The following is a 25,181-nucleotide window of genomic DNA, read 5'->3' as shown; positions in this document are numbered from 1 at the left end:
GCTTTGAGTGCATGAAACATCGACGAGACAATATCGATGAATCTCGATGTTTTTCAAATGTTCCATCTTCCAAATCGTTGTAATACGTTTCCTTTTGGTCAAAACTCAGATCTTTTTTTAATTGGATAAGCATAGAGGCTTAGTGGTGGCAAAAAGTTTAGTTATGGCTGCTTTTCAGTTACGTCTGTTCGATTTTCCTAATATCTTATCCCTGTTCTGCCTATCGTGTCAACTATCACCACTTAATAATAGTAGCGTAATAATTTTGGCTGAGGGAAAAGAAGCAAAAATAAATCCTTCAAGCTAATTTTATCATTAAATCAAACATATTAAAAATTGTTTAAATAGCTTATAAGATGCTTCTAGTGTAAATCTAATGTTTAAAAAACATCGATGTGTGCTGTGTTAACCCAAACATCGATAACATCGATGTTTCTCCAGCTCTAGAAAGAACATACAAGACACGTAAACGTCACCAAAAAATTATTTGCAAACAAATTACATTTATTTTATTAATAATTAAGTACAAAATGTGTTACTAAAAGGTGCGTCAAGTTTTGTTCAAGGCAAAACAGGACTGCGGCTGTGTGTATGTGTGCGGTAGAAAGGGCAGGTCGGAAAACATATGTATGAAAACGCAAGTCAAGGAGAGAGGAGCTGCCCACGAATTTGAGAATTTTTTTCGGCGGAAGCCAGCTAGCTGCTGTTGACGAATAATTAAGAAAGGCCTGGACACAATGTCACTGCCTGGCAATGGCATCTACGTGGTGCGCGGTGAAATGGCCACCTTGATGACAGCCATGCGACGTGGAACGCGTTGGAATGCCACAGCCTACGTGGTAACTAATTATTCTAACACTACAAGAAAGTTGTGACATATCCCGTACTTCCCGCTTTGCAGGACGATGAAAAGGACTCGTTGTTGAAGCTGTTTATAGACCTCAAGCAGGACTTAAATCGCATTGAAGATCTGCGTCTGATTGAACCGAAGGTGTTTCTATCTCCGTTTCTGGAGGTGATACGCACGGCGGATACGACGGGACCCTTGACTAGTCTGGCTCTCGCCTCAGTCAATAAATTCTTGTCATATGGCCTAATTGGTGAGATAAACTGCTGTCCAATCTTTTCCGTGCTCGCTCCCTATCGCATTTTCATGTTGCAGATCCCACTTCGCCCAATATAGCAGATATTGTTGAACGCATAGCGGATGCCGTGACACATGCTCGCTTTATGGGCACAGATCAATCCTCGGACGGTGTTACTTTCATGCGGGTCATTGAAGTGCTGCACACTTTAATCCGCAGTCCTGAGGGAGCTGCCGTCAGCAATGAGTCGATGTGCGAGGTCATGCTAAGTTGCTTCAAGATTTGCTTTGAGCCAAGGCTCAGTGAGCTGCTGCGACGCTCGGCAGAGCAATCGCTGAAGGACATGGTGCTTTTGTTCTTCATGCGTCTGCCGCAGTTTGCGGAGGAGCCCAGCGATACCGTCTTGCAGAAGCGATTTACTATTGGCGATGCTGCCAGCGGTGCCGCCCAAGAGAAGCACAAGCGAAAGACAGCAGCAGTGGCCGCCGCCCCAGCTCCCCCATCGGTGCAACGCAAGTCTTCGACAGTAGAAGATCCCCCGCAGACCCCACAATGCAGTCTTGCAGCGCCAAATCACCTCAAGGCTCCCATACTGGCCACCACTCCAGCCAGCCCAGCGGGCAACATTTTGGACATGCAGGGCAAGATCACGCAAACGCCAACAACAACAGCACCCGTGAGTTCGGGAGTTGAGGAGAACGCCGCAGCGAATGTACCCGCCATTCAAGTGGAGAGTGCCGCCGAATCGGAGATTGTAGAAGGGGGAGATGGAAAGAACAGCTTGACCGACGCGAACAGCAGCGAGTATATCAACTCGGTGGGTGTTCGCTTCACCCAGCAATCGTCCGATAAGGATGGAGCGCTAATCTCTGCCACCCTGTCGCCCTACGGTCTGCCGTTCATCCAAGAGCTCTTCCGATTCCTCATCATCTTGTGCAATCCGCTGGACAAACAGAATTCGGACAGCATGATGCATACGGGCTTGAGTTTGCTCACTGTGGCTTTTGAAGTGGCTGCCGATAATATTGGCAAATATGAGGGTTTGCTGGAACTGGTCAAGGATGATTTGTGCAGAAATTTAATTTCGGTTAGACATTTTTACCCCCATTAGATAGATTGGATATGAATCATAATGATCTTTCTGTTGCAGCTCCTAACGTCGGAGCGCTTGAGTATCTTCGCTGCCGATTTGCAGCTATGCTTCCTGCTTTTCGAGTCGTTGCGCGGACACCTGAAGCTCCAGCTAGAAGGCTACCTCAAGAAGCTGAGCGAGATTATAGCCAGCGACAATCCCAAGACACCCTACGAGATGCGAGAGCTGGCTTTGGACAACCTACTGCAGTTGTGGCGCATTCCTGGCTTCGTGACCGAGCTGTACATCAACTATGATTGCGATTTGTACTGCACGGATATATTCGAGAGTCTGACCAACTTGCTAAGCAAGTACACCCTGTCAGCCACCAATGCAGTATACAGCACTCACATCATCTCCATGGACACACTCATCAGTGTCATCGACAGCATTGAGCGGAACTGTGCGGCAGCCAAGAACAGTCACAGCAGGGAAGCTGTGACAGAAGCCGGTCCGGCAGCCGGCGGAAGTCGCCACTCGCGTCACAACAGCGGATTAGAGGGGATTGTCATAGATGCTGGTGGCGGATCTTTAGCCGTGGATGAACAAGGCCGTGTAGAAAACATCTCCAACTTCATTAACAGCAGCTCGCAAAGACTGCGGCTGCAGTCGCAGTCTGGAGGAAATGGAATAGGTGGCGGAATAACCAGTGAAAAACTGGCCAATGTCAAGCAGAAGAAACGCTTGCTCTCCCAGGGCACAGAGCGGTTCAATCAACGACCGGACAAGGGTATCCAGTATCTTCAAGAGCACGGGGTTCTTAATGCTCAGCTCGATCCCATGCAAGTGGCGCTCTTCCTGCGCGAGAATCCTGGACTCGACAAGAAAATGATTGGCGAATACATTTCGAAGAAGAAGAATGTCGATTCAAAGATTCTGATCAACTTTGTCGACTCATTCGACTTCACTGGTCTCCGTGTGGATCAGGCACTGCGCCTGTATCTGGAGACATTCCGATTGCCTGGCGAGGCACCGTTGATTTTTCTGGTGTTGGAACACTTCTCCGATCACTGGCATGTAAGTGAGCGTGGGCATGGGGAATAGGACAATTATAATTCAAATCTCTTATGTAGACACAAAATCTAGAGCCGTTTGCGAACACTGATGCCGCATTCCGCTTGGCTTATGCCATCATCATGCTGAATATGGATCAGCATAACTCCAATGCAAAGCGCCTGAATGTTCCAATGACTCTGGAGGACTTCACCAAGAATTTGCGTGGCCTAAATGGTGGCAAAGACTTTGATCAAGAGATGTTGGCTCAGGTCTTCAATGCCATCAAGTGAGTACACTTTGAATTTAATCTTGGAACAACATAGCATAGATTGCCTATGTCCGATTTCATTCTATTCTAGAAACGAAGAAATTGTAATGCCTGCAGAACAAACCGGCTTAGTGCGTGAAAACTATCTGTGGAAAGTGCTGCTTCGACGTGGGGACACCCACGACGGCCATTTCCATTATGTCCACGATGCCTCCTACGATGTGGAGATATTCAATATTGTTTGGGGAGCTTCCCTAAGCGCTCTGAGCTTCATGTTCGATAAGAGCACTGAGTCTGGCTACCAGAGAACACTGACGGGTAAGTGAACAACCATTTCGAGGAGCGTCAGTATGAGTTTTATTCGGCATCTGAATACGTTTCAGGCTTTAGCAAGTCGGCAGCTATATCAGCGCATTACAATCTGCATGCGGACTTTGATGCCCTCGTTCTGACGTTGTGCAAGTTCACAACGCTGTTGAGCAGCGTGGAGCAACACGAGCCGGCACCGGCGCCTAATGAGATGCAGCAGGCAGTGAACTTTGGATTGAATGCCAAGGCGCAGGCAGCCATAAGGACGGTATTCCTGTTGGTTCACGATTATGGCGATTGTTTGAGGGAGAGTTGGAAGCACATCCTCGACATTTTTCTGCAGCTCTTCCGCTTGAAGCTCCTGCCCAAATCGCTCATCGAGGTGGAGGACTTTTGCGAAGCAAACGGCAAGGCTATGCTGATACTGGAGAAGCCGCGGGAGAAACAGGAATCGGGTCTCTTTTCTAGTCTGTACTCATTCATCAGCTCAGAGGGTCAGCGTGAGCCCACCTACGAGGAGCAGGACTTTATTAAGCATGGCCGTAAATGTATCAAGGAATGCCAACTCGATCAAATGCTGCAGGAGTCGAAGTTCGTGCAACTAGAGTCCCTGCAAGAGCTGCTCAAATGTGTGCTGGGTCTGCTGAAGGCTCCTCAGGGGCACAAGTCGATTGGTCTGCCCTATGCTGAAGATCAAACCGTCTTCTGGATGGAATTTCTCGTCAAGATCGTCATCCACAATCGCGATCGCATGATTCCCCTGTGGCCAGCGGTTCGGGATCAAATGTATCTTCTGCTAATGGGCAGCGCCTCGTGCGGCTATGACTATCTCCTTAATCGCTGCATAGTGGCAGTGCTCAAGCTGGCCATCTACCTTATGCGCAACGAGGAACTGTGCCCTATTGTTCTCCAATCTCTCAAGATGCTGCTGATGCTGAAGCCAGCCCTTCTGCTGCGCATATCCAAGCAGATTTCCATTGGCATTTACGAGCTGCTGAAGACCTCTGCCCAGAACATTCACTCTGAGCAGGACTGGCAGATCATCTTCAATCTGCTTGAGTGTGTGGGTGCCGGTGCTGTCCCCCCCAACTACGAGGATACCCAGTTGCCGCTGCCGCCCAATGGAGGCGCTAAATCGGATGGCGCATTGAGTGGTGAGGAAGATGCCTCTGCACCCCCCGAGCGTGGCTACACATCAGACTCTGAACTCTCCAAACCAACTGCTGTGCCCACTGCACCCAGTCCAAGTGCTGAGAATTGGATATTGGTCAACAACAAAGACAGTGAACTGACGACGGCCTCCAGGTGAGTTTTCTGGGCCACGATGAAATCTTAATCTCCAATTCTAACTGAATCTGTTTGACAGACCGCAATCGCCGCCCAGCTCTACCACAGGTGCTTCAAGTTTTTCGAGTAGCCTAGTCTACAATTGCCAGCTTCTGGATCATGCGCCATTTGCCTTGTTCAAGTGCTGGGATTCGCTGTCTTTCATTGTGAGGAGTGTGGCCCACATCACGCCCTATAACTTTGAGGCCTGCGTTCGCTGCATTCGTATCTTTGTAGAGGCCTGTCGGGATGGAGGGATTCGTCAGCGACGCAAGTTGGAAGCGGCAGGAAAGCAAAGGAGTGCTAAGAAGCGAAGCGATCGTAAGCCAGGTGTGGCCTCGTCCGGCTCGAGCAGCAACCTGAGTCTACTGACGGGCGACGCTGCCGACAATCTTCCCGTGAATTCGGCCGAACAGGAAGACCTGGCCCAGCGATACGAGCAGTTGTCCATTCAATTGCTGGACCTGATGTACACTCTGTATACGCGAACAGCTCAGATCTTCCGATGGTGGGCGGAGGAAGGCTGTACTGTTCCTCAGTCGGCGGCTTTGTGGACACCAGGATGGTGCCCGCTGCTGCAGGGCATAGCCAGATTGGCAATGGATCGGCGGCGTGAAGTGCGCACCCATGCCATATCGTGTCTTCAGCAAAGGGCTTTGCTAGTGCACGATCTGCAAACGCTTTCTGGAGCAGAGTGGTGTTCCTGCTTTGTTCAGGTACTATTCCCGCTACTGAACGAGTTGCTGCCAGAGAGCAGCGCTTCAGGGCAGCTGGATGCAGCGCTCCTGGAAGAGTCACGCATTCGGACCGCCACCATTATGTCCAAGGTATTCCTGCAGCACCTCACCACTCTCATCGAGCTGGGGGCCGCTTTCAACGAACTTTGGCTAGACATACTGGACTACATAGAGAGATTCATGAAGGTCGGATCGGACACTTTGTCGGAGCAGATGCAGGAGATACTGAAGAACATGCTGCTGGTTATGCATTCGGTCCGTGTGTTCCACAACCAAGATGGCAGCCTGCATCAGGCGCTGTGGGAGCTCACCTGGCGACGGATCGGGGAATTTTTGCCCAATCTGAAGGAGGAACTCTTCCGTGACGAAGGTGCGTGAGGCGGCCATTTTTAAACCCGCTTAACTTTTGACCCTGCCATCAGATCTGCTTTCATCAGCAATATCGCTGGACTTTACAAAAATTTTACACGAGTCTCAATTCTTAGCTGGCCAGCAATCGTTGACATTGCCTCTGTGTAGCAATGGGCTTCGTGTCGTTTTTGCGGCCACTGGCAAATATGATACCCTTAAAGAGTCAACCAAACCCAAACAGCGGAAACTACCGAAGCCCTGGTCTAGCTTCAAATCCAAGTTAAAGATGCTCAAGGGACTGGGAAAGAAGAATTGAGCATTGAACCTTTTCCCCACTTCGTTTGAGCTTCGTGTTGCGTTCCTTTCATTATATTTTGATAGAATTACATATGTACTTAGTTATCAAATGAAAATATCCTCCACCTTTCAGGCAAACGCTCCCACACACTAACCAACACTCCATCTGCGGTTGCACCTGTTGCACCATCTGGTGATCCCAATACACAACCAGAGGTGCCGCCACTTGCCCAACCAATCTTGCCCAAACAGCATTTGCAACAACAGCCCCCCCAGCTGCAGCCACAGATTCAGGCCACAGAGACGGCTGTGTGTGCGGCCACGGCATCCCCAGTAGAATCTCCAAGGCGGAGCATTATACTGCAGCCTCCCATGGCAGATGCTCTGCAGCAGGCACCCAGTTTCGTCTTTGCTCAGGTAAGCTCAACCTCAGCCCATCCCAATTTATAGTCAATCGGTTAATGAGTCATTCTACAATCCATTATACAGCCCCTAATGTTGGCCCCCCAGCAGCCGGCTACGGTGGATTCTCAGCCCATCCCAATGCTGCCGGATCTTGTGAATGAAGCTACTGCTGCAGCGGTGCACGGCTCCCAGGAAGCAGTGGAGCCAACCCACGCTGCTTCAATACCGGTTGTGCAGCAGTTAAACATCACCTCCAACAATACGTATAATAGTTATGCCATTGAGTTGCCCGCTCCATCGGAAGCGCTGGAAGATCAGTCGAAGCAACAACAGTTGCTCTACCAGCAATACTATCAGCAATATCAGGCGTACCAACACCAACATCAGCCAGCTCAGTCCACCGACCCCGCCATTAATGTGCCAATCAGTCACCTGCTGGCCGGCAACGCGTATCCCTCGCTGCCTAAGATGCCGCAGTCATCGATTGTTCATAGCTTTGCCCCTGTTTACGAGGCCCCGCCATTAGCTGGCGACGGTGTTGGACCAGCAGCGGATATTTATCAGGAATATGTCCAGAATCCCTATAACCTAACGCTCCAGCACAATTCCCAGCAGCAGCAACATCAGCAGCCCGGCCAAGGTGTGGCTGTCCCCTTTCCCGCTGCGGCGACTCCAGCCAACTATTTTAACGCGAGCGTTGATCCTAGCAGTATACCGCCTGGCTCTGAGCTGCTCTATGGCCAGCAGTAAACTGCGTTTGAAACATGATTGCAAGTCCCTTCGGAATTATTTGTTTATGTCTTGTGTTTTAATGGAAAGAAACCTTCGTAGTAATACAAAGATTGTGTCAATTTGTTTATTGTTATGCCTCCTTTTTCTCCTTCCTCCCCCCAAACCATAGTGAGAACACATTCCGCCTGTGCGCGTGTTTATTATCTAATTAACTATATGTAATAAATCACAACCAGAGAATCGACAATTGTTTAACCGCTATTTTAAGAAGAAATCCCTTAAAAGCTTTAGTAATGCAATTAGTTTAATTTATCAATATTTAACTAATTATATCTTCTGTACGAGTACGATATGTTATGCAAAGAGGCAACTGTAAATAATCAAAATTTAAATATACAACAAATTATAATATGCATATGCGAATTATCGGTTGTTTTCATTCCGTATACTGAAATGATCACGAAACTAAAGGTAAATATATGGAAAGGTGGCGGCGGAGACAAAAGAAAAGCCCAATCCGTGACAATGCGTAATGCAGCATTGCCGTGACCAGGATTCGAACCTGGGTTACCACGGCCACAACGTGGGGTCCTAACCACTAGACGATCACGGCTACCTCGGGCTGTTGGAACTCGGCGTCCGGGAACGCAAGCTGTTCGGTTACACTCAAAGATAATGCAAATTCATTAATAATTTGCAATTAAGTTGTCAATCCAGAGTCCAAATTGAACTTTATTTGGTGAAAAAACGTATTGCTTTCAATGGAATGTTTCTATACTGAGCTCAAATAGAGAACAACAAAAAAGAATTATAAATTATTCTGACAAAAAGAAAGACCAAACTCCGTGACAATGCATATTGCAGCATTGCCGTGACCAGGATTCGAACCTGGGTTACCACGGCCACAACGTGGGGTCCTAACCACTAGACGATCACGGCTACGTTAGGTTGTAGGATTGTGCCAGCCAAAACACCTATATCAAGAAAATGCCTAAAACCAGCTATGCGTTCTCTCAATATTTTCCTGATATAATCTGCAAATCGAGTCATAGATGGCGACGGTAGCTTCTGTCGATTAATACTCAAAATTGCAACATAAACTGCGTTATTTTTTTATTTTACAGATTTAAATTTATCTTCACAGTAAAAAGAAAAGAATGTTTTTGGTAGCGGCAAAACATAATTCAGACTTTCATGATCTGCAAACATTTCCTTTCACTTTTCACGGTCGAGTGCCTTTCATTTACTCACATTTGAGTTTTTTCCTTCATTATCCACTACAGTCGAACTTCTCTATTATGAACTTCCGTACAATGAATTTATTTCCATCCATATCAGAAACAAGGCAAAAAAGTTTGAGGCAAGTGTAGGATAGTTGAATAAATTAAACAAAGGTATTTGCTTCCCTGAACAGCCTTAAAGTTTTTGTTGATAAGGAAAAGTGGAACAATCAAATGTAAATATATTACGAATTTTCCGTATAACGAACTTGTTTTCGTCCCCTTGAGATTCGCTATATGGAAGTTCGACTGTATTTGCGAAAAGATTTTATCGTAGCTGAGGTATTAGGTGAATAAAAGAGAAATAATAAAAAAGAAAACCCAACTCCGTGACAATGCATATTTGCAGCATTGCCGTGACCAGGATTCGAACCTGGGTTACCACGGCCACAACGTGGGGTCCTAACCACTAGACGATCACGGCTACGCCGGGTTGTTGGAAGCCGACGGCCAAAACGCTGTTTTCACAAGCGTGGCATGTAGCAGGAAATCAAAGTCAAATCACAGAAATCGAAATATTTAATCTTGGTTAACAATGTGGAAGTACTGGGAGCGGGGTGAATTTTATTTTTATTCAATAATAGTATAAACTTCTATGGGCTACGACTGGGGCTGTCTGGCTCTGACAATTCCCTTGCTGGTCGTCCCTTTAGTGGGATTGACGGTTGTTGCTAAGTTAGGGCGAGATGTAGTCGGTACGGTAGGAAGAGAAGTTGTCGCTGCATTTAATAAATTCCGTTCGTTCCGCTGCCTAAGACGTTCCCGAAATTGATAACGTAGTGTATCAATGTGAGTGTTCAGCGCGAAATTCATGTCGGGCAATTGATAGGTGGCCAGCAAAAAGTTACAGCGTACGCGCTCCCTGGCAATGCGTTTGATAAGCGCCTGCATTTCGTGGCTATTTATCATATTGTCAATCGCGTCCACGACATTTCTCTGTAGCTGTGGTTCATCTGTCTTTACGCTCGCCATCTTATTGGCTCTTCGTGTTTCTTCATCCTCCAAAGCTATGGTCTCGAACTGTATGTCTGCGGGGCTCATACGAAGGGTTTGATGCTGGCTCTTTCGAGACCTTTGTCGTCCTGGGCCTTTGGCATTGGATTTATCGTTGACGTCTGTTCCTGTGCCAGTGGATGTGCCTGTTTTATCCGAGGAAGATGGCGACGTTGATGCGCCCTTTGCCAAAAACGCCGGTTTTGCTTTTTTTGGAGTAATTTCAATTGCTGCACTTTCTTTTGATTCGCCTGATGGCCGCCGAGTTCCAGAACATTTTGTCTCTATTGCATCCACGACGAAATTGGGCTCTTCGTCAGAATCTGTTATTTCAATGGAATTGAACATTTAATTTCAGATTGTTTACAATTGTTGGTGGGCCGAGAAACAGTCGATAAGTTATACGGTCCGACTTATCAGAAATATACCGAAATATACGTCACAGTGTCAACAAATACCGTAAATATACTGAGGAATTATTAAAAGTACGATTTTAAAGATCGAAAATTCAAATAACCTTCGTATGGAGATATAGTCTATATTCTTTAAAAATTAAATTTAGTTTATAAATGATGAAATATCCCATTGTTTGTTGCGGGAAAAATTCGAAAGATTCAGGCCCCCAAAAACACTCACACTGGCGTTTTAGGAATGCAGCTTTTGAGTGCTGAGCAAAGGCAGTATAAATATGTAAAAATTACCAAACACTTCTTGTTTTAAATTTGGCGCTAATGCCCCAAAGATTTGGGGCTTAATACAATTCGAAAAATAGGAAATATAAATTAAACATGACATGGGTTTAATTTATGTGTCCTAACTATTGTAGAGCAGTGCTATTTTAAAATTAACTGGTAAAGATGATGGAAAAATTATTTAATTGTAATATTATTACATATTAATAAAGTAAACTGCACTTGAACTCCAATTGTAAACAACAATCAATAAAATGTTGGTCGATAACGTTTCGTTTTTGGCCGCGACCTTCCAACAACCCGACGTAGCCGTGATCGTCTAGTGGTTAGGACCCCACGTTGTGGCCGTGGTAACCCAGGTTCGAATCCTGGTCACGGCAATGCTGCAAATATGCATTGTCACGGAGTTGGGTTTTCTTTTTTTTCCTTTAAATCTTATTTTCCTGTGTTTTATCTGTTAACCGATTAAGATGTATTTTAGCGCAAAGCTGGTGAAGGATGTCGCAATAATTCATCTTGTTAAGTAAAGAGGAAAGATGAGACTTTTCCAACAGCAAATTTTCTATACAGGTTCGCACGTTAAGTGCAAAGAAAATTGTAATTTACATACCAAATGTATTCTTTATTGCGAAACTTTATATGAAGTAACAACCAGATGAAAATATTAATACGATTTGGTAAAAACAATAAAAAAGTTTCCAAAACGGGCTACATGTATTGGTGGTTTTTGCACAAGTAAAAATGTTTGTTGTCACTGTCAACTACTTTGCCGTTAAAGCCGTTACAGAGCGGCAGGTAAAGGGTTAAATGAAAACACCTAACACTTTATTTTATTTCGAATAGTTTCGTTTCATAATATTGTAACTTCTTTGCCAAAGCCAAAGTAAATTGTTTTTTTTTTCAGTTTTTAGCCATTACTATTTATTATTTTTTACATTTAGAAAATAATATGCATTTTAACATTAATCCGCTCTCCTTTACCAATACTGGTGGGGCGCCAGCGTTGCCAGGCTAGATGCGGCGTGCTCCCCTTTTCGCCCCCATCCCCCATCAACAAAGAAAAATTAGCCCCAAACGCAGACAGATTGATAAAGTTAACATCAGTCCATCCAATATAATATTGAGCAGTGTTTAAAAATTTATAAAAAGATATTAAGTCCACGAGTATTGTTGCTGTCATACCCAAATAAATGATAATACGCAAGGAATCTTTAATTATAGCGACTAGTAAATTTATTCGGAGGTATAAAGTTCGAAGGGGCAGCGCAGCCATTTTTTCTGGTAAGTGTGACGCAATGAATCCCATACCAAGAACCGCTATTATCAGCCTTTGTTGTGCTTCGCGTATTCGCACCCGTACACAACACATAAATTAAATGTTCAAATTAACGTTTAAACATTTAAAAATCTGAGCTGTGCTGCTTTTTTCTTACTGCACCCTGAAGCTGTGTTGTAAGGCGACGCGACACAGATAATTAAGCAACATGGCGTTTGCAACAAAAGTCACAACAACAAAATTTGCCGGCCGGCGAGCAGTACGGCAATACGAAGACGAAACCAAAAGGAAATCAAAGAAAATATTTGAACGCCGACTTTGAAACGCACAAGCTGTGCGTGGGGATTTTTCGTGGATAATTTTGACTTTTCAAAACAAATATATTATTTAAAATAAGTTAGAAACATGCTGCCCCAAGATAGAAAAATTTTAAGGTGCTAGATTAGTTCGAAATTTTAAATGCGTAGCATATAATTTCAGAAATACAATTTCTTGCAGGCAACATACACGCCAGAACCAGAGTTCGAATCAAACAGGGGCTTCGAGACGCGTCGGTGGAAAGAGCGGCACCCCAAATAGATACAACAACCATCACTCCAAGATGAGCGCCAACTCGAAGGCGGATCCGATCTCACTGAGCTTCCACGACTCGTGTCTGCGGATGTCCGACGTGCAGCTGCTGCATGGGCCCCGCTGGCTGAACGACCAGATTTTGAGCTTCTACTACGAGTACCTGACGCACGTGAAGTACAAGACAAACGACGATATCGTCTTCATAGCCCCAGAGGTGACCCAATGCATGAAGTACATGGACGACCAGGAGCTGGAGCAACTCATGGATGAGAACAAGGCCACTAGGAAGCCATTTATATTCTTCGCCTTGAATGATAACATGACCTTCGAGGCCGGTGGCACGCACTGGTCGTTGCTGGTCTTCTCGCGACCGGAGAAGACGTTCTATCACTTTGACTCGTACGGAAACAACAACACTAGCAACTCTGTGGAGCTGATGAACAAGGTGAAGGAAACTATGGACATGCGCTCTGCCAAGTTTCGTCCAATGCGCTGCCTGCAACAGGCCAACGGCTACGACTGCGGCATACACGTCATTTGTATGACCGACCACATTGCCGACTATCTGAATAGGTATGAGGTGATTGATGGACTACCGCCGCTGCAGGTGGACACCGTTAAAGCCAAACGAACGGAACTGCTCAAGCTGATCTTGTCGCTGGGCGGCAAGGACTAGACGTCGTTTCTTTCCTCCATTTGCTAGTTTTAAGTTATCGAATGAATATTGTAAATGTATCATTTACAGAAAACCGCTATACATTCATACTGACACACACACACACACACAAAAAAAAAAAACACACACACACATACAACCTGAAAAAGGCGAGAGAGGTACGCAAACATGTGAATACGATACCCATGAATTAATTTTAATTTTGATTTAATTCCACGAAGACATTTAGAAAATGTTTATGTGGAAGCCAGTGCCAGGCACGGTAGTGAAATAACACACCCCACAGAAGGAGGAGCACTCGATATGTGTGAAAAGGATTAACTTACAAATAAAGATTTGTTTACGCGCAATCGATATCAAATCAAATTTAACAGTGTTATCATATTTGTTTATTTAGTTTAGAAGCGGAACCAGACAAGACGTTCCATGCCGTCATTCGTTTTGAAAGTAAACGAGTTATCTCATGTTGCAATTATTTATTATACATAAATGCATTGTAGAAACATAAGGAGAATGCACGGCCTCCCAGGCAGTGCACGAGACCCAGTAATTGATATTATTAATTATTAAAAACATCTATGAAATATATAAAACCACATCTAAAACTGATATAAGGAGGCACTGTAGTACACCCATACAATTAATACATTTCTGAGGTCAAAGGCCGCAAGTTCGACATACGTCGATACCGCCGGGCGGGAGGGTTTGTTTGTGTTACAGAGGGTGGGGGCGGGGACAGATGAGAAGTGGAGTGCCCCCTTCTACTAACTAGGCTTCTTGTACGCTTTACACCCTGACTTGGGGTCGCGTCCAGCCACCAAAGGCTCGCTCCAGCTCCTCGGCAACAGCCAGGCAGAGGCGATCCTCGTTAAAGTTGGCAATGACCTGAACACCGAGGGGCAATCCTTCGCTGCCCTTTCCCAACGGAACAGCCGTGGCTGGGAAGCCCAGAACATTCACAATGCCCGTGTAGGCAAAGTTAAGGGGTCGCGTCACAGGCTCATTATGATAGGGCGCCACGGTGGGGTGTGTGGGATAGATCAGCACTCCATTGTCGCCAAGAAGACGCTGCAGCTCGGCCCGCAAATCATTTCGCTTACGGACCATGTGATCATATTTCGGCGAGCCGTGCTTGCACTGAGCACTGTCCATGATCGCCGTTGACAAGCCAATGAACGTGTGCTTGGAAGCCCCAAACAGCCATTTGAAAAGCTCCCAATAGGTGTTGATGTCATGCTCCAAATTGCCCAATTGGTAGGCGAAGCCGTGTCCACTGTCGTCCCGCATGTTGGCAAACCAAATGGCAGCCGATTGGCGAAATAGCGGCAGCTGGATGCGCTCCACCTGCTTGCTGCCAAACTTCTCGCTCAGGTGCCGCACAACTCGTTGCATGGCCTGCAGTGAAAATATTGAATAATCAGTATGTAAATTATTATTATACACTAATACCTTTTGTAGATCGGGGTCTACTGAAGACACTAGGCGGGCACCGCCATCTGACTCCTGATAGAAGAACTTCATCTTGCTTAGATCCACTTCCTTGTCGAGATTCAGCAGATCGGCCTTTTCGCCAGACATGATTCTAAGCATTGGGCGCAGGTCCTCCGCAAAGCGCGACATTGGGCCCAGCCCCAAGAAAGAGTTCTGCTCGTCGCTGAAAGGTGCGGGGAATTGGCCCACATTGGAAACCACCAGCTTGCTTGGCTTATGTCCGAAGATGCCGTTGAAAAAGGCCGGCATGCGAATGGAGCCGCCAATGTCAGAGCCAAGCCCAAAGGCCGAGGCAGCCGCCGACTGTATGCAGCCCTCACCGCCACTGGAGCCGCCGACAATACGATTTGTATCATACGCATTACGCGTCCGTCCATGCACCGTGTTGTTGCTCTCCCACCACATGCACACCTCGGAGACGTTGGTCAAAGCAATGGGAATGGCGCCCGCCTTGCGCATCAACGCCATGGCATCCGCATCCTTAGAGCCGCGCACCTCTCGTCGATCATACAAGCCAGCCGTGTGGAGCATACCTGGAACACAGGTAAACTTTAATTTATAACTGTTTTAGTTCAGTTTTAGTTTAGTTCGACCTCACCCTTGACCGATATGCAGTCTTTTGTGGTGATGGGTACACCCAGAAAGGGCTTCTGCTTGGCCAATTCCTCCACAGTGTGCTGACCGGACTTGATCAGCTTATCAGCATCGGCTGCCTCTTGGAGAGCCTGGTCGTATCGCTCGTCCACCACACAATTCAATATGGGATTCACCTCCTTGATGCGGCGTATGAACGACTCCATTACCTGAACGCTGCTAAGCTATTCGATGACATGAGAGGTTATTATACTGATGGCTAGTGTATCTATATCAAGATCTACTCACTTCCTGGTTGCGTATCTTTCTTGCAAGCGACGATGCCGATTCGAGCAGAATGGGGTCCGTTATGGGTGGCATGCTCTCGCCCTTCGCGCCATAGATCAGGCGGAAAAGAAAACGAATGCAGGCCTGCAGTATACCAAAGATATAGGAACCTATGACGCGTGACAAGGGCACGTGCTGCGCCATCTTGCGTGGATGGAATGTGGCTTTTTATTTTTTACTGGGAATGGTTGATGATCGCGTCTGTATCTTGGTTTTGGGCCATGTGTTGTGGATCTGGAAGATTTCGACAAGTCAAAAAATTACAAATGTGTATCAATTATTTTTAAAGAATACATATTTTTCAATCCATCTATCAGCAATATTAGGAAAATACGTATTTCTGTCTGAAATAAATTGTATGTGGCTCAAAATATACATAATACTGTAGCCTTCAGTGGTAAATCAATAATTACGGGGGGAAAAAATAAGATAATAGTTCTAAATTATGGCCCAATAGCGGACACACACATTGAGAAGGAGAACGTAGTAAAAAAAATTACTTTAAAAAATTCCCCATATACACACACTCTATTTTGAATCATTCCATTAATACTTTTTCTGTAAATCTACTTTAAATTTATCTAGTTTATTCAGCTGAAGCTGAAACTTCATTCCTTTGCTGGCTGATTGGCTGTAGGCAATCGATTTGGATTCCGAGCGGCTATAATCTGATGGCTTTGGCCGAGCCACGTCTCCACAGTTGGGGCTCGCTGACTCATGTCCACCTTTGCACCCCAGAATACTATACAACAATACAAACACGGGAGTAGCGAATAAACAGAAACGGACATATTTCACATTATAATTGCAAATGTTTACAAACAATTGGGGAAAAAAACAGCTGATAAATAGACCGAAAATTAGGGAAATGCAGAAGAGTCCTAGGGATATCGAAAGTCAACTTATTTGGTCGTAATTTGAGTATACCCCTAAACGGCTCGGCTTGTTATTCGCGTTATTTTCGACAGACATGATTTAATATCTTATCAGTAATGTAGTATTCAGCCGAATTAGGTTGGGACAGCATTTACGACGCCTCAAGTATTGGTAGATAAGGGGGACCCCCCATATCTCAGTGGAGTAAAGAACCGATCCCCAATAACCCATATATGTACCAATGTTTATAAACTTTAACTATTTTGCTTAAAAGCTGAGGCAATACATAAAAACTTATCAGCATTCAGCGCTCTGAGAACAGGGAAAAATGTATACCCAAATGAGTCATACATCAGGTCAAAGCCGTCTGCCTAGACGCGATAAAAGTAATAATAGCAATACTCGTACAGCAACTAGTCTGTACAGCAACAGCCTGGTCTGTGATTACCAGGAATGGAATTAAACTTTCCGACTGCTTATCGCATTGGTTTTTGGATGTCGAGAGCAGGCTATCAGCTTGTAGGTCGGCTAAATGAATTTCGAGACATTCGAATGGGCACTGTAACGTGATAAATACTTTCAGTTAGGGGGCTGGGAATCGATACGTGGTAGAGGCTATAGGGCAAAGTTTTTAATATGTTGGTGGGCAGTGATGCACAACGATAATCGCACAATAGCATGCCTTTAAGTGGACAATCTGGATAAGATAGGCTACAAATGATTTCACAAATAGCAGGCGACAAAGTCCCAGCACAAGTTCGAGGGGCTCTTGACACAGCAGCCCCACAAACCTTCTATTCTGATTTACGAACACGAGTCTGGCACGAACAAGACCTGTTGCTATCCGCGCCCATTACCCCAAGCTATAGTATAGAATAGGATAGCTATTGATTTGCAAATACGGCCTCATTTTGAAGCATACATATACATATGTACATATCTGTAGGGGGTGGGAGTGTAACGTGGTACGAAAAGGGGGTTTTCATATGTACATATGCAGGACAACACTCCGAGCTGCGTACTGGCAATGACATCATTTCTCTTCCCAGATCTTTTGTTTGGATTATTAATAAAATTCATCAAGTTTCATTTTCCGAGAGTTCATTTCTAGTCTTGGGAGCGGGAAAAAAACCACAAACGAAACCCAGGAGTAGAGGTTGACGTCAGAAGAACCAAACTATACAGACGGATTTCAATTGAATATGTATAATTCATGTTCATTCGATCAGAGATGCACACAACACAGTCAGCAATTGTAGTTTTTTCGTTTAATAATACTTTGGAACCTGTTCACAGCAAAAGCGGTTAGCAATGAATGCTGCAATGTGCAATGAATGTGCAAACTAAATTAACTTCGCAGTTGGACAAATGCACAAAAAAGATAAAGTACACACAGATACACACTGCGCACTATTGCGCGTCGATAAATAGCAAACACTATAATGTACCCGCGAATAAAAAGCAATGGGCTCTGTGTGATATTTCGCTGGTTAAATACTAGCGTACTTCAAAGGGAAGATTATTTCCTTTCGCTCGGTTGCACGGTCAAAGTTTATTTAAAATGCAGCGAATTTTAAAGCTCGGTAGCTCGTGACAAAAACAAACAGCAATCGATGTTCCGCTAGTGCTGAGAGGCCAGCGATATATCGACTTTGTTTGTTTTTGGTGCACTATCGATGCCATTTTGCTCACTATCGAGAAAAAAAGCAACATTGTTTTCATTCCATTGGCGTTGCCGATCAATGGGACAAGAAAGGAGACAGATAAGATATGTCTAAACGGTATTTTGATCATAGTTTTGATTTATATTTTGAAATAAAACGCCGATAAGCTTATCGCACAAAAATATCGATTCAACGATTATGCTGTGATTCCGAAATATGAACCATTTAACTAGTTGCACGCAACAGCTGTTTATACCAGAGTATTGTTGTGATTTTCAATTCCAAGCCATTTAACAGATTATGTCTAATTTATCGCACAAATCCGCTACCAGCAATACGCTGCTTGGGCCGCCACAGGGAGTGCCTTTACCGAGAGCCTCTGCTGGCCTTCAACTGCCCACCACAGCGCCGCAAAAGCTCAAATCCAATGCCGATTGCTCGGGCTCAGCGACAGGCAATCCGCGGAACAAATGTGCACTAAAGCCAGGCTACTCGCTGATGAGCTGGATACGGCTGTGCAATTCTGGGGAAGATCTATCGGGGACCGGAGGACGGGTGGTTCCAGTTACCAGAAGCGAATTAGCTCTGCACAACAAGGTTACTGATGCCTGGATGGCCATTCGTGGCAGAGTCTTTAATGTTACTCGGTACATGGATTTTCATCCGGGCGGAGTGGACGAGCTAATGCGTGGAGTTGGCCAAGATGCTACTACATTGTTTGACAAGGTTCATGCCTGGGTCAATTATCCACAGCTGCTGGGAAAATGTTACGTAGGGCCGTTAAAGGAGAATGCCCCTGGACCTTTGACGGAGACTGATTCCCTCAAGACAGACACACGGGATTCAAAGCCAGTAGAGATTGTTCCTCGCTTCGATTGGATCCAACAAAGAAGCGAGCTTACCCTGTTCTTTTACACTCGAAGCTTCTCCAATCCCGGACTGATTGTGAGAAGAAAAGATCCGCAGCAGCTGGTGGCGCGTGTTTTCCTGGAGAGCAGATGGCACACGTTTGACTTACAGCTAGCAGGGAAGGTGGAGTGGCCACCGAAGGCCGTGCGAGTCGGGACTGAGACTGGAAAGATCGAGCTGGTCTTGGCCAAAGAAGAGCCAGCTCCTTGGAGTTCTTACGGTACGCACACGTCACGCAAACTGGATTCTCTTGACACACAAGAGGAAATGTATGAATATGAAGTGCTTGCCTCTAACGATTTCAATCACGACTCTTTTGAGCTGAGCTTACAGAGCGTTCAGATGGAGGTATTGATGGTGCTACCAGTGGGCCATCATGTGAACATACAAGTCCCTGTGAATGGGGTTGAAATCCAGCGGAGCTATACGCCAGTCGATCACAGTTATTTGCCCTCCGAAACGAACTCCCTGGCGAGTTCTGTGAGCCTGCACTTTCTGATTAAGCGATATACTAATGGACCTGTATCTAGTCACTTGCACCAACTGCAGCCAGGCTGTCGGTTACATTTAAGCGCGCCTCGCGGCGGTTTTATGCTCTCAGACATAACCGCAAATCGGAACATCCTTCTACTGGCAGCTGGGAGCGGTCTGACACCTATTTTAAATATAATACCCCATCTACTAAAGCGGAACACAAATCGCATGTAAGTTTACAAGGAAATCAAAAGTCTTTCCAATCCGTACACTAACAAACTGTATTTGATCCACAGCGAATCCCTGCACCTGTACTACTTCAACAAAACTGAAGCGGACATCTGGCTGAGGGACAAACTGCAGAATCTGCAAACGCAGGACGAGCGCTTCATCTGCACCCACATACTGTCCCAGGCAGAGGAGCAGCCGCAACGAATATCGTCGGAGCTGCTGTCTCCTTTGTTCAAGGAAAAGCAGCCGGACAGGTGTACTTATGCGGCGATTTGTGGACCAACCTCCTTCAACACTGCTGCCGAAGATGTTTTGAAGAGTCTAAATGTTAAGCCGAATCAAATTCATATATTCCGCGGCTAAAATTATCGTTTGACCAAAACTCATTTTCATTCACTTTATTTGCTATACAGCAAATAGTTCAGATTTTGGTTTTTTTTGTGATTTTTACATTTTTTTGTTTCAATAATTTAATAAGTTTAACAAATACTAGAAAATGTTTGTTGGATTTTTTTTTTTCTTTTGCTTATTGCTAGGCAAAGCACAGCAAAGCTTCGTTCTGTTCTTATCGTCGCAATCGTCTCTCAGTAAAGCCATCACACACATTTTGCTAATGTAAAATTGTAAATTGTATATAAACAACCGAAAAAAAGTAATCATCAGGTGGAGGGAGGGCATACAGGGCGTACAGAAAATAGATAGAAACAGGAGCAACATAGGATATATAGAGAATATATATATGTAGGATGCATAAAGGATAACTGGCTTTACATTCCGTCGCAAGACGTTGGGGTGCAGTTCCCCTGAAATACCACAAAATTTGCGACTCGGCTTTAAATCTCTTTCCTTTCCTCAGGTTGCGACCCCTTAAGTAGACATCCGTATGTGTGGTGTGTGTTGGCTGTGGTGTTTTATGTGTATGCGGGTAGCCTCCATCTAATTATATTAATTTAGTAGGAACGGATCGCTGGCGGTACCGTTGACACCTCGTTGTCCAGCGTGGTATCGATTACGTTCCTGTAATCCAACTGAACATCTCCATTGTCGTTGCACACCCAGGCGAGCGTGTGCTTGCGCCAGTGCTTCTCAAAGGGCACCTTCTCCTGTCCCTCGACGGGCTTGCTGTAATCCTGCAAGAAGAAACATACAATAAAAGCCAGTGCCGGCTTTCTTGTGGCCCCAAATCAACTTACATATTCGTCAAGCCTGATCTTGAAGTCTTCACGGGCGTGAGCACCACGCGACTCCTTACGCGCCTCGGCTCCCACAATGGTCATTTGGGCATTGGCCAACAGATTCTGCAGCTCCAGCGTCTCGACCAAATCCGAGTTCCAGACTAGGGACCTAAAAATGATTTCAGATTAAATAAATCTCAAACTAAAATTCAAATGTTCGCGCACTCACTTGTCCACAACCTTAACGTCCTTGAATTGCTTGTAGATCTCCTGCATTTTGCTCACACCCTCCTTGAGGATGGGCCCGTCGCGGAACACAGCGGCATGATGCTGCATGGTCTTCTGCATCTTCAGGCGCAGATCGGCAGTGGTGATCTGGCCGTTGGCAAAGCGCAGCTTATCCAAGTTAGCCACAGAGGCCTCGCCAGCTGTATCCTTGAGAGTGGGAGCAGCAGCGCCGGGCTTATTCTCCTCGGCAATGGTCTTGGCGCAGGCACGTCCGAAAACAACCAGATCCAGCAGAGAGTTGGCACCCAGACGATTGGCACCGTGAACGGAGCTGGAGGCTGCCTCCCCTGCAGCGTAGAGGCCGGGGACAATGATATCCTTGCCGTCCTTGTCAACGGTGATCACCTGGCCGCGATAGTTGGTTGGCACACCACCCATGTTGTAGTGCACCGTGGGTAAGACGGGGATTGGCTCGCGTGTTACATCTACGCCGGCAAAAATCATAGCTGTCTCTGAGATGCCGGGTAGTCGCTCGGCCAGCTGCTTGGGTGGCAAATGGTGCAGCTGCAGGTAAACGTGATCCTTGTCGGGGCCAACACCACGACCCTCCATGATCTCGATGGTCATTGAACGCGACACGACGTCCCGAGAGGCGAGATCCTTCGCCACCGGAGCATACCGCTCCATGAAACGTTCGCCCTTGGCATTGATCAGGTAGCCACCCTCGCCGCGGCAGCCCTCGGTAATGAGGCAGCCGGCTCCATAGATGCCAGTGGGGTGGAACTGAACAAACTCCAAGTCTTGAGAGGGGAGGCCCTGTCGAGCGACCATAGCAGTGCCGTCGCCAGTGCAGGTGTGGGCAGAGGTGCAGGAGAAAAAGGCACGGCCATAGCCGCCAGTGGCAATGACGGTGTTCTGGGCTCGGAAACGGTGCAGAGTACCATCCTCCAGGTTAAGGGCCAACACGCCCCGGCACTCGCCATCCTCGAAGATCAGATCCAGGGCAAAGTACTCCACAAAGTAGTTGCAATCGTAACTGAGCGACTGTCCGTAGAGGGTGTGCAACAGGGAGTGCCCGGTACGATCCGCCACAGCACAACATCTATGCGCCTGTCCGCCCTTGCCGAATTTCAAGCTCTGGCCACCGAAGGCGCGCTGGTATATCTTTCCGTCTTGTGTGCGGGAGAAGGGCATGCCGTAGTTCTCCAGCTCGATGACAGCCTTGGGTGCCTCCCGGGTCATGTAGTGTATAGCATCCTGATCGCCCAGCCAGTCGGATCCCTTGACTGTGTCGTACATGTGCCACTTCCAGTCGTCCTCCTCCATATTGCCCAGCGCCGCATTGATGCCGCCCTGCGCGGCAATCGTGTGCGAGCGGGTGGGGAACAATTTGGTGATCACCGCCGTGCGGAATCCCTCGGCGACAAGGCCAAAAGCGGCCCGGAGACCAGCACCGCCGGCTCCCACCACAACTGCATCGTAGGCATGATCGACGACAGGATACTGCTTCGATATCTTATCCGGATTAGCTGCCGTCGCCTGCTGGCGACCGTGCGTTATGTGATAACTACGTTGCCCTGCAATTGCAGCTGCGCGCTGCTGAAAGAGAGAGAGAGAGATGGGATCAGAGCTAGTTGATTGCTGTTTACAAGGGGTTTGTTTGAACGGGCCGCCCGCAGCGCTGTGATGAGACCAAACCGTTGCGAAATCAGGTTTTTGCACAACGGATCCGTCATTTAGTCATTATTTGCACCTTTCACTTAAGAATATTTCAACGCTATTTCAATTCGCTAAAATAATTACGTAAGCGCTTTAAACTACAGGCTCTTGCGATTCTCTGGAAGATCCCTTAGCAAGGAGCTATATCTTATCAGCAGGGTCCGGCACCCCTTGGCTAATACGCCCCACGCAGACGGAAAAATACACAGTAAATGTATAAATATGTACATCGATAAGATGCATTCGTTTTGTTTTGGCAAAACGATCGCCAATTAACGACAACTTGACAGATAAGTTGAGAGCCGCACACGCCATGCCCATCGCTGCCGCTGAGGAATATTCCGAGGCGAAGACAGTGGTGACGTCGACAGCCTCAAGATTGGGATGCTCAAGAAGCGAGACTAGACTTGATGGTGCCTCTACATAGAATGACAATGCGACAGTTGCTTATGCAATAGATAAATTAAACTGTTGTAGAGACATCAGTAGCAATGGCCAGCTCCCATTGTATAATCAGCTCAGTTGTTAGCCGCGGCCGTGCCTCCCTGCATCTCTGGACATTCGTGTGACTGAATGAAATTTGCTGAGCTTATCAAGGCTTGTCCTATAGCAATGAGCCACCGTCATACACAATTTGCAATTGCATTTAATGTCTTAGATGCATTTGTTGCACGCACAGCCATTCGAGCAGACCAACAAAACACGAAAGCATCGACAGCGGGGGCGGGGCAGGTAACATAACCTCGTCGACCGTTGAACACAAATTTTCCACTAAAATCTTAAAAACAGCCCAGAGATGGGGGCAAAATCAACAGTTGCCCCCTTCTGGGATATTAACTCCGAGTGGGGCCATCCATTACACCTGGCCATCAAAATTGATTGAAATTACATAACTACGAGGGGCGCGTTTTTTGGTCAACTTCTTAAGATTTTTTCACTTCACGTCACGAGCAAATAAAATCCGTTTCCCTCGTTGTATAATCGCTGTCCGACAAGGTGGACAGGTGGGCGACGATGTGGATGCCTGGCGAAAGGAGTTTATGCGCTACCTACCATGGAGACGACTGCATTTTTGGCCAAAATCGATGGCACACGCATGATTCCGGACATGTTTGCGGCTGGGCTTTCGAGGTGGCTAGTGTGGTCTTGATTCTGCAAAAGAGTGGCACTTTAGTCAAAATTTAGTACGTACGCGTTGATGTTTCTTAAAATATTTGTCATGTAGTTACATGTCTATTTTGAAAGGAAAAGTTTACGTTTTAAATGTTGTGTGCCGCTCGTCGGCACTTGAGTTACGGAGCTGGATGAATAATATGAACTGGTTCTCTGATCAGGTGAGGGTGATGAACCGTGCTCATTTGTTGGTACGTTTCCGCTTCGTATTTACATATAGGCGGGAATGCATGTGCCAAAACTGACAGTATACATGTATACGTAAATTAATATTTAAATTTTAAAATACACAGGCGCAATATGACAATTGTAAAATGTCAACGCCAGTCTGACTACTACATATCATTCCACTGTAGTTCAATGAACTTAATTCAATGAACTGTTTACCTTCAATGTGGGACCAGATCTTTCACTTGTGGAACAGCTGATTTATTGATTAATTTATTGTTTGTTGGGTAAAAACATACAGATACAAATATTTATAAAAATAGAGAATATTCCGTTTGCAACCATTGTAAAATGCACTTTCATTGAGATTCATGGAATTCATAATTTACTTTGGAGGTGTCCTCTTGCCGCAACGCTTGGCAAATTCTTCTTCGGTGTCGTCCGACAAATGATTGATTGCCATTTTCCAAGTTACTTCGCCGCTATCATATTTTCGATTATGCTCGACCACTTTCGCCTTGGCCTTCTCGTACAGATCCCGTCGCATTAGATCTTCCGCAGCCTCGTAGCTCTTGTTGAATTTCGCCTGAATCAATGGACGAGAATGACGTATTGCGTATACTGCGTTGTAACTAAAGAATGTACTTTACTTTGTATTCGGCCCACTCTTCATCTGCGACAAGAGACATGTTGACGCCCTTTATTTTTCTGACTGACTAAATTATTATTTCGATACTGAGGGTTTGTTTTTCTCCGAGTCAGCAATCGTCGAACCAAACAAAGAAAGAATATTCGGTCAGAGGTGCCACCTAGTTGAAAACCGTATGGAACAGTACGCTCTCGACTTAATGAACTTTTTACAGCAACAAAAAGGAGGACAGTAGAAGTTTACAAAAAATTTGTATGATATCCAAGTGATTTTCGAATTTTGTACAATTTCCAAGTGTTTATTCATTCTGTTCGTGTGTCGTGTGTGTGTTGTACATTTTGTATAATACGATTTTATATATAATTATATGCATTT

The 25,181-nt window shown here is 45.9% G+C and overlaps 7 protein-coding genes, 1 long non-coding RNA gene and 4 other non-coding genes across 19 annotated transcripts; 5 read left to right on the top strand and 7 right to left on the bottom strand.

Moving 5' to 3' along the window:
• Positions 1 to 403: 403 nt before the first annotated feature.
• Positions 404 to 7,882, top strand: garz (Sec7 domain-containing protein garz). Of its 2 annotated transcripts, XM_001360311.4 has the most exons (10): positions 404 to 839; positions 902 to 1,100; positions 1,163 to 2,172; positions 2,236 to 3,234; positions 3,291 to 3,499; positions 3,573 to 3,799; positions 3,865 to 5,095; positions 5,157 to 6,223; positions 6,635 to 6,918; positions 6,991 to 7,882. In XM_001360311.4, exons 1-10 carry the CDS (start codon positions 738 to 740, stop codon positions 7,654 to 7,656), a joined length of 5,994 nt encoding a protein of 1,997 aa, XP_001360348.2. In that variant the 5' UTR covers positions 404 to 737; the 3' UTR covers positions 7,657 to 7,882. The 2 variants fall into 2 exon arrangements, with proteins under 2 accessions (XP_001360348.2, XP_015039258.2); XM_015183772.2 differs by lacking the exons at positions 6,635 to 6,918; positions 6,991 to 7,882 and adding an exon at positions 6,276 to 6,617.
• A 297-nt stretch (positions 7,883 to 8,179) lies between these two features.
• TRNAH-GUG (transfer RNA histidin (anticodon GUG)) lies at positions 8,180 to 8,251 on the bottom strand. Its single transcript has one exon. It is a non-coding gene; the product is annotated as a tRNA-His (tRNA).
• A 254-nt stretch (positions 8,252 to 8,505) lies between these two features.
• On the bottom strand, positions 8,506 to 8,577 carry TRNAH-GUG (transfer RNA histidin (anticodon GUG)). The gene has a single exon. It is a non-coding gene; the product is annotated as a tRNA-His (tRNA).
• A 693-nt stretch (positions 8,578 to 9,270) lies between these two features.
• On the bottom strand, positions 9,271 to 9,342 carry TRNAH-GUG (transfer RNA histidin (anticodon GUG)). Its single transcript has one exon. It is a non-coding gene; the product is annotated as a tRNA-His (tRNA).
• Positions 9,343 to 9,452: 110 nt separating this feature from the next.
• LOC4803664 (uncharacterized) lies at positions 9,453 to 10,331 on the bottom strand. The gene has a single exon (XM_003736905.3). The coding sequence runs from the start codon at positions 10,257 to 10,259 to the stop codon at positions 9,519 to 9,521; it is 741 nt and encodes a 246-aa protein (XP_003736953.2). The 5' UTR covers positions 10,260 to 10,331; the 3' UTR covers positions 9,453 to 9,518.
• A 580-nt stretch (positions 10,332 to 10,911) lies between these two features.
• On the top strand, positions 10,912 to 10,983 carry TRNAH-GUG (transfer RNA histidin (anticodon GUG)). The gene has a single exon. It is a non-coding gene; the product is annotated as a tRNA-His (tRNA).
• A 637-nt stretch (positions 10,984 to 11,620) lies between these two features.
• On the top strand, positions 11,621 to 13,322 carry Den1 (Deneddylase 1). Of its 2 annotated transcripts, none has more exons than XM_015183771.2 (2): positions 11,621 to 11,884; positions 12,378 to 13,322. In XM_015183771.2, exon 2 carries the CDS (start codon positions 12,481 to 12,483, stop codon positions 13,126 to 13,128), a length of 648 nt encoding a protein of 215 aa, XP_015039257.1. In that variant the 5' UTR covers positions 11,621 to 11,884; positions 12,378 to 12,480; the 3' UTR covers positions 13,129 to 13,322. The 2 variants fall into 2 exon arrangements, with proteins under 2 accessions (XP_015039257.1, XP_001360346.3); XM_001360309.4 differs by lacking the exon at positions 11,621 to 11,884 and adding an exon at positions 12,039 to 12,313.
• A 267-nt stretch (positions 13,323 to 13,589) lies between these two features.
• Positions 13,590 to 18,051, bottom strand: LOC4803662 (fatty-acid amide hydrolase 2-A). 3 transcript variants are annotated; one of them, XM_015183770.2, is made up of 5 exons: positions 17,923 to 18,051; positions 15,502 to 15,774; positions 15,218 to 15,437; positions 14,578 to 15,152; positions 13,590 to 14,523 (listed from the first exon to the last, which is right to left on the bottom strand). In XM_015183770.2, exons 2-5 carry the CDS (start codon positions 15,682 to 15,684, stop codon positions 13,915 to 13,917), a joined length of 1,587 nt encoding a protein of 528 aa, XP_015039256.1. In that variant the 5' UTR covers positions 15,685 to 15,774; positions 17,923 to 18,051; the 3' UTR covers positions 13,590 to 13,914. The 3 variants fall into 3 exon arrangements, with proteins under 3 accessions (XP_015039256.1, XP_015039255.1, XP_001360345.2); XM_015183769.2 differs by having other exon boundaries at positions 17,865 to 18,033; XM_001360308.4 differs by lacking the exon at positions 17,923 to 18,051 and adding an exon at positions 17,695 to 17,807.
• A 246-nt stretch (positions 18,052 to 18,297) lies between these two features.
• Positions 18,298 to 20,291, top strand: LOC4803661 (cytochrome b5 reductase 4). The gene is made up of 2 exons (XM_001360307.4): positions 18,298 to 19,693; positions 19,760 to 20,291. The coding sequence occupies exons 1-2, from the start codon at positions 18,381 to 18,383 to the stop codon at positions 20,055 to 20,057; spliced, it is 1,611 nt and encodes a 536-aa protein (XP_001360344.1). The 5' UTR covers positions 18,298 to 18,380; the 3' UTR covers positions 20,058 to 20,291.
• Positions 20,292 to 20,305: 14 nt separating this feature from the next.
• Positions 20,306 to 24,228, bottom strand: SdhA (succinate dehydrogenase, subunit A (flavoprotein)). 4 transcript variants are annotated; one of them, XM_015183768.2, is made up of 5 exons: positions 24,073 to 24,228; positions 23,870 to 23,968; positions 21,099 to 22,696; positions 20,888 to 21,038; positions 20,306 to 20,824 (listed from the first exon to the last, which is right to left on the bottom strand). In XM_015183768.2, exons 2-5 carry the CDS (start codon positions 23,924 to 23,926, stop codon positions 20,645 to 20,647), a joined length of 1,986 nt encoding a protein of 661 aa, XP_015039254.1. In that variant the 5' UTR covers positions 23,927 to 23,968; positions 24,073 to 24,228; the 3' UTR covers positions 20,306 to 20,644. The 4 variants fall into 4 exon arrangements, with proteins under 4 accessions (XP_015039254.1, XP_033233760.1, XP_001360343.1 ...); XM_033377869.1 differs by having other exon boundaries at positions 21,099 to 22,693; XM_001360306.4 differs by having other exon boundaries at positions 24,046 to 24,171.
• On the top strand, positions 23,968 to 24,513 carry LOC117183575 (uncharacterized). Its single transcript, XR_004468693.1, has 2 exons — positions 23,968 to 24,150; positions 24,283 to 24,513. It is a non-coding gene; the product is annotated as an uncharacterized lncRNA (long non-coding RNA).
• cer (crammer) lies at positions 24,415 to 24,963 on the bottom strand. Its single transcript, XM_001360305.4, has 2 exons — positions 24,808 to 24,963; positions 24,415 to 24,743 (listed from the first exon to the last, which is right to left on the bottom strand). The coding sequence occupies exons 1-2, from the start codon at positions 24,844 to 24,846 to the stop codon at positions 24,543 to 24,545; spliced, it is 240 nt and encodes a 79-aa protein (XP_001360342.2). The 5' UTR covers positions 24,847 to 24,963; the 3' UTR covers positions 24,415 to 24,542.
• Between the last annotated feature and the right edge of the window lie 218 nt (positions 24,964 to 25,181).

The sequence above is a fragment of the Drosophila pseudoobscura genome, chromosome 3, assembly GCF_009870125.1.
Source record: "Drosophila pseudoobscura strain MV-25-SWS-2005 chromosome 3, UCI_Dpse_MV25, whole genome shotgun sequence".
In the NCBI taxonomy this organism is placed as follows: Eukaryota; Metazoa; Arthropoda; class Insecta; order Diptera; family Drosophilidae; genus Drosophila; species Drosophila pseudoobscura.
The sequence above is the reverse complement of the archived record's forward strand: the minus strand, read 5'-3'. Positions and strand labels throughout refer to the sequence as shown.

Excerpts from the sequence above, each read along its gene's own strand:
- cer (XM_001360305.4), bottom strand. The coding sequence starts at position 24,846 with ATGTCTCTTGTCGCAGATGAAGAGTGGGCCGAATACAAA. Across the intron at positions 24,744-24,807 it reads AAGAGTGGGCCGAATACAAA|GCGAAATTCAACAAGAGCTA; the intron begins GTAAAGTACATT and ends CCATTGATTCAG.
- SdhA (XM_015183768.2), bottom strand. The coding sequence starts at position 23,926 with ATGTCCGGAATCATGCGTGTGCCATCGATTTTGGCCAAAAATGCAGTC. Across the intron at positions 22,697-23,869 it reads AAAATGCAGTCGTCTCCATG|CAGCGCGCAGCTGCAATTGC; the intron begins GTAGGTAGCGCA and ends TCTCTCTTTCAG. Across the intron at positions 21,039-21,098 it reads GACGTTAAGGTTGTGGACAA|GTCCCTAGTCTGGAACTCGG; the intron begins GTGAGTGCGCGA and ends AATCATTTTTAG.
- LOC4803664 (XM_003736905.3), bottom strand. The coding sequence starts at position 10,259 with ATGTTCAATTCCATTGAAATAACAGATTCTGACGAAGAGCCCAATTTC.
- LOC4803662 (XM_015183770.2), bottom strand. The coding sequence starts at position 15,684 with ATGGCGCAGCACGTGCCCTTGTCACGCGTCATAGGTTCCTATATCTTT. Across the intron at positions 15,153-15,217 it reads AGACTGCATATCGGTCAAGG|GTATGCTCCACACGGCTGGC; the intron begins GTGAGGTCGAAC and ends CCTGTGTTCCAG. Across the intron at positions 14,524-14,577 it reads TAGACCCCGATCTACAAAAG|GCCATGCAACGAGTTGTGCG; the intron begins GTATTAGTGTAT and ends TTTTCACTGCAG.
- LOC4803661 (XM_001360307.4), top strand. The coding sequence starts at position 18,381 with ATGTCTAATTTATCGCACAAATCCGCTACCAGCAATACGCTGCTTGGG. Across the intron at positions 19,694-19,759 it reads AAGCGGAACACAAATCGCAT|CGAATCCCTGCACCTGTACT; the intron begins GTAAGTTTACAA and ends TTTGATCCACAG.
- garz (XM_001360311.4), top strand. The coding sequence starts at position 738 with ATGTCACTGCCTGGCAATGGCATCTACGTGGTGCGCGGTGAAATGGCC. Across the intron at positions 3,235-3,290 it reads ACTTCTCCGATCACTGGCAT|ACACAAAATCTAGAGCCGTT; the intron begins GTAAGTGAGCGT and ends TCTCTTATGTAG. Across the intron at positions 3,500-3,572 it reads CAGGTCTTCAATGCCATCAA|AAACGAAGAAATTGTAATGC; the intron begins GTGAGTACACTT and ends ATTCTATTCTAG.
- Den1 (XM_001360309.4), top strand. The coding sequence starts at position 12,285 with ATGCTGCCCCAAGATAGAAAAATTTTAAG. Across the intron at positions 12,314-12,377 it reads CAAGATAGAAAAATTTTAAG|GCAACATACACGCCAGAACC; the intron begins GTGCTAGATTAG and ends AATTTCTTGCAG.